The sequence below is a fragment of the Nothobranchius furzeri genome, chromosome 5, assembly GCF_043380555.1.
Source record: "Nothobranchius furzeri strain GRZ-AD chromosome 5, NfurGRZ-RIMD1, whole genome shotgun sequence".
Taxonomy (NCBI): domain Eukaryota; kingdom Metazoa; phylum Chordata; class Actinopteri; order Cyprinodontiformes; family Nothobranchiidae; genus Nothobranchius; species Nothobranchius furzeri.
The window spans coordinates 8427334-8433342 of record NC_091745.1 but is presented as its reverse complement, the minus strand read 5'-3'; the positions used below and the strand labels follow the sequence as shown (position 1 = coordinate 8433342).

Sequence of the window (6009 nt, the reverse complement as noted above, 5' to 3'; positions counted from 1 at the left end):
GCTGACAGACTCTGACAGAAAGTGAAGAAGAGAGAGCAGGAGCTCACGGCAGCTGCCAGGAAAATTGAAAAGATTTCCAAGTTCCACATCCACAAACAGCAGACTGGGTTATGCTCCCAGGGCTGAGACTCTGCTGTCCTCTCTGTCTCGTATTCATGGCCAGGCCTTGATCCTCGCGTAAACCAGCCACAGCCCACAGCGCTGCTGCCAGCTGACGGGTTCACCATCAGAAACCTGATGCCAGCAAAATGTCGCTCATGGCACGTCTGATGGCTGCCGGATCACAGTTGTCCTGCTACTGGAGAAGATGTTCTTATAGTGGGCGTAAGCACAAGTAGATGTTTAATGTCTGCAAGTTAAAACAGTTTTAGCTCCTCTCTAGAATGACCTATTTTCAGGACATAAATAAAAACAGATTATTTTTAGAAAAGGTCTGGTTTCTACACATTTTTAAATACATTTCTATCAGTTTATCTCTAATGAGAAGTTCCCGCTGGAGCAGTGGTTAGCATCCTTTGAGAACAAGAGCCACATTTCCTCTCAGTCCAGCAGAATAAAACTTGTCCCATCAGTTACACAACCGTTTGAAAAATACTATTTCTAACTGTTGACTAATTTTTTATGGAAGATGATTAGTGCCACTAAAACAGTTCTCTCTTTTGTTTTTGGAAATGTAAGAATTCTAAGATAAAATCAGGATTCTGAATTTTTTCTGAGATTAAATTTGGAAGTACGTGAGAGATTTTTTGGACACACACACACACACACACACACACACACACACACACACACACACACACACACACACACACACACACACACACACACACACACACACACTTGTCTTTTAAAGAGATTTATTTTGTCAAAATCTACAGGATGATGATATCTGTGGAAAATTATGTAAAAAGACCCAAATAAATAAAGGCACTTAATTTCAATGCACTTATTACATAACAACTGAAAAGCATCATTAAACTTCAATTTTTTAATGAAATCTATGTTTTAAACAATTTATTATCAGTTTTAACAAGGGTACAAGGAATCACTTGTGGAAGGTCTAAACCTGCAAGATGCAGAGCCCTGCTCTTGAGACTCATCCCTTCTTTCCACTGTACGTCAAAGTGTCGCGAAACGTTCTACGCAGCAGTTTGTCATCGTTTTAGTGGATGAGTTCCTTTCCACTGGCAGCGAAGAGTGAAGTTTTGGACCCGCCCCAGGAGCGAGGGCACGCTATCATGAAGTTTTGAGGCTATTGTTGACTCACTACGCTTCCAAAACACGTCAAACTCCACAGTTTAGATCAATCCAGACAGGAAGTCAAACACAAAAGCAATGGAGAACATCTGACAACTTTCAAAATAAAAGTCAGGCATAGTACGTAATTTCCTGTGAACTTTTGTGAACGATGTAAACAGAAAATAACTCAGACATTTTTTCATGCATGCAGCTGACTTTCTTCTTGTTTATTAGTGTGTGTGGACGTCTAAAATCACATGTTTTGTTGCAATTCTCCCATAATTTCATGACATCATGGGATCAGCTGTGTGGAATGCCTTCGCTACCATTTTATGTCAGAATTGCTCCTGGTTGGGAACAAGCTCGCAGGGATGAACGCCACTATTGCATTACGTGACCGCTTTCACGGTCAGTGGAAAGTCGGGGTTAGTTTAACTTAGCAGGATGGTGGCAAATTTAAAATGGTGAGCTTTTAGCTTGCATGTTCCACAAACAATTTGATTATATTCAATTCAGTTCAGTTCAGTTTTATTTATATAGCGCCAAATCACGACAAGAGTCGTCTCAAGGCACTTCACATAATAAACATTCCAGTACAGGTCAATGCATTAAGCCAGTCAGAAAAAATGTTTCCTATATAAGGAACCCAGCAAATTGCATCAAGTCACTGACTAGTGTCAGTGACTTGATGTAATCCTCATACTATGCAAGCATTTAGCGACAGTGGAGAGGAAAACTCCCTTTTAACAGGAAGAAACCTCCAGAGGATCCTGGCTCAGTATAAGCTGCCATCCTCCACGACTCACTGGGGATTGAGAAGACAGAGCAGACACACACACACACACACACACACACACACACACACACACACACACACACACACACACGCACGCACGCACGCGCGCACGCGTACATGCACACACACACACACACACACATAACTTGATCTTATCAGTGAACAGCAACTATTACAGTTAGCAGGAACCAACATTGTTAATATTTCTGTGTCAGAGGCCTACCTTTTACTTTTACTCCAACACATTTAATACTTTTACTTTAGTCAAACATTTCTTGGATGCTTCTACTTTTACTTAACTTTTTCTACAATGATATCTGTACTTTTACTTAAGTAAAAACATCAAGTACTTCTTCCACCACACAGGAACAACTCTTAAAGTCTCAACTTTAGTTTTGTGACACAGAGGTCTTTATTTCTCTTGTGACATCTCATGAGGATGCAAAGTGAACTTTGATAGGAGAAAGTCTCCCTCTCTGATCCTTGCAGCTATGAAAGGCAAATGGATGTTTTCTCTCGGTTCCTGAAGACGTTTCACATCTCAAATGATTCTTCACTTGTCACAGAGAAGTTTCGGGTTTAGAAGCTGTTGAGGGGACATCCACACTTGGTCCATAGAAGTCAGTGGTCCACCTGCCATCAAAGGTGTAATTCAGGTCATCACCTGTGGGTTGCTTGTCTAACAGACCAACCTGTTTCAGGTGTGAACAGCTGTGAGAGTGCCAGGGGAGGAGAGTCACAGCTGGACTGGAGGTGTTGGACAGATGACACCTGAGACCTCTGTTTTATTCTGTTTAACATAGAAATAGACCTTCCATCCGCTCTGATCATCTCTGCCCTGAATGTGCACTCTATAATGTTTCATACGTTAAATAAAAAAAATTCAGAAAAAATGTTTTTCTTAAAAAGGGAAATATTTGTTGGCAAATGGAATAATAAAAATGAGATAATTATCCATACATTACTTTGTACGCATACAACAATACAACAAAAAATAAAATTACATTTTAAAAAGAGTTTGCACTTGTCACTTGCTGTACCTAGTTCTTCCACCAGAGGGCAGAAGACCTGCAGGACCTGAGGAAAGCACTAAAGCTGCTCAAGAGGCAAAGCTCTTAGAAATGTATAAATAGGTTTAGTAAACATGATGTCAAACTAACAGTTAGGCCATGAACACAATATTTTCCCCACATTCTCTTTTATTTGAGTTGTTGGAAACAAGATAAACATTTGGGGTGTTTCTCAGTACGTGTAAGTTTGTCTGTACTTGTGTACTCACGTTCTTTTGAAGCATTAATAATAATAATAATAATAATAATAATCACACTTATGTAGCGCTTGTTTAGGACACTCAAAGACACTTTTATGCACTCTCACATTCACACACTGCTAGTGATGGTAGGCTACTTTGTAGCCACAGCCGCCCTGGGGGCCTCTGACCACCACCAACCCAGGCAAGTTGGCTGAAGTGTCTTGCCCAAGGACACAACAGTAGAATACCCCTGACGGGAGCTGGAATCGGACCCATGACCCATGATCATGAGGCAACCCGCTCTACCTCCTGAGCTACTGCTGCCCCAACAATGGCCCAAGTCCTGTTCCAGTCCTAAGAACATAACATGGCAAGTTTGCTTAAAGTTCCCTGGATGTTTCCTGCTCCGCCCATTATGTAGAGGATGCATTATTACATCCTTCTGTGGACTTGTGAGAACAAAGTATCCCATATTGCATTGTGTCGCAAGTCGTTATTCTCTGAATGCCAAAGCTCATAACTGTAGAGTTTCAAATCAGAAATACAAATAAAGAAATATTTAGTTGTCTGTTATTGTAAATAATTGTGTGTAACCTGTAAAATTAGCTGTGTGCATTTTTTTCTCCAGATTCCTCAAAATGCTAATAATCAAACTCACCATCAACACATAAGCAGCATTGCATTAAATAGCTCTGCTCTGATGAAAAAATTACTTTTTTCTTCACTTAACAGCAGGAAATGCTGTTATTTTAGTCAAAAGTGGACCACATATTATACAAATAATATGTATTTGTTGTTATTTTGTTATTTAAGGAACAAACTAGTCTCTTAGTTTAATGTCGCGTTGTTTTTTTTAACAAGCAGCGCTTGTTGTCATGATGCTACGGAGAACGGTTCTGTTCCAAATGCAGTCCTCGTCTTCCCGTGCTCTGTAGAACGGACTTTCTAGTGTATTTGCAAAAAACATACTTGCCAAGTGCATATCTCATATGGATATAGGGTTAGGGTTAGGGTTTCACACCCTACTTTTCCAGTAGAGTCAAAGTCCACTGACCCACTCACACCAGCCTCTCCTCACTCCTCTTCCTCTCTGTGTCCTGACAGCCTGGGAACTACCAACGCACCGTAAAGCGAACAGAAGATGCTTTCCAGGCCTGCAATGACATCGTAGCGTGTTTCCAAGAAAGAGCACGTGTGGAGAGGCAGTATGCTCAGCAGCTCGGGGAATGGAGCAACAAATGGAAACCAGTAGTGGACTCCAGTGAGAGCTCCCAACAGTCACACAGTTTGTTTGTTTTTAGACATATTTGATGCTCTTCTGGTCTAAAAATGGTCTTCTCTGCATCCACATCAGGTCCTCTTTACGGATCTCTTCTCAAAGCCTGGCAGTGTTTCCTGTCCTCCGCTGACCGGCTGGCCTCTTTACACGCCTCCATCTGTCGCTCCCTGGTGTCGGAAGACGCAGACCGGGTCAGGACCTGGCAGAAGGACACCTTTCACAAGAAGTTATTTGGAGGCTTCAAGGAGACTCAGGACATTGACACCGGGTTTGCACGTGCTCAGAAACCGTGGGCCAAGCGCCTTAAGAAGGTAGGAGTCCTCAAATTATCACTAAGATTTGTCTCAATGGGACAAAAAAAATTGCGTGACTATGACATGTGACACACAAAGCTTTAACTGTTCTGTTTTTATATGATCCAAGAAGCAGGAAATGACATTTGTTAACTGCTTTAATTAAAAAGTGTCCACTCTTGTTACTAACCTCATAATGAATTCAACCTTTCTGAGCGTGTGCTGAAAATGATTGCAATTTTTCTTGATCTCCTCAGCTTCTAGAATAAGAGCCGTTTGTCCTTCTGAAGCACCAGAAATGGTCTAAGAGCTTGTAGGATTCATTTTATCTGTTCATATTATTCTTATCTGTTGCACTCTCATGGCTTTGTGTTGAACTGTGAGGTTTTATCTCATCAGAGGGTACAAATATTCTCTTTGGTGAAGATTAAACGGCCACATTCAGGAACGTTACTTCCTGCAGGTCCTGCATTTAGGCTCTTTGCTGCAAAACTTCTTTATGATCACAGTTTTGTACTTGGAAAGTAACATTTGGGGGCGTTTTAATGTGCATACTTTAGTCGCCTTAGAGAGCAGGTCCACTGGGAAACCCACTTGTTACTTTTGACACGCTAAGTTTCACATGCAGGCCAAACATGAAAATAGTCTTCGACCCCTATTTCCTGCATTAGCTGCCAATAGAAATTAGATGGGGAAAATCTTGGGTCAGAAAAAGCTACACAGTCACACTAAATTAGCATTTGTGGACTCGTCCATCTTGGCTCGCCACGGGAAAGGCTGTGGCTGGTTTAGTATCCAGGAGAGAGCAATGCATGCCTCGATTAATAGAAGCTAATCGTTAGCATTAGCATTAGCACCTCCACCACAAAGCAAAACTCCTTCAGGCTTGAGTTATTTGTAGAAATAAAACATCAACGTTGTAGAGCAAATTGAGTCAGTAGAGTAGTGGCGCTGTTAACCAGTTAGCAGCGATATAAGATCCTGCCATCTTTCCCTTATCTTACCCCAGAGATTGACTCACAAGGCCTTCATCTATAGTGGAGTCTACTGCAAATGTGTTGAAAAAACTAGTGAAGCTGGTCTTCAACAGAAACTAGTAGATATTTCCAAAATCAGATTCAAGTGTCAAGTACTTTTGAATGAAATGTTT

The 6009-nt window shown here is 41.2% G+C and overlaps 1 protein-coding gene across 2 annotated transcripts in view; it reads left to right on the top strand.

Annotated features, from left to right (window-relative positions):
- si:ch211-51c14.1 (protein kinase C and casein kinase substrate in neurons protein 3) overlaps positions 1 to 6009 on the top strand; it is a 48250-nt gene that overhangs the window by 13701 nt on the left and 28540 nt on the right. For both annotated transcript variants that reach the window (XM_054740215.2, XM_015948733.3), the window contains exons 3-4: positions 4392 to 4548; positions 4642 to 4877. In XM_054740215.2, the coding sequence (XP_054596190.2) occupies positions 4392 to 4548; positions 4642 to 4877 (393 nt within the window). The remainder of the gene's footprint in view (positions 1 to 4391; positions 4549 to 4641; positions 4878 to 6009) is intronic.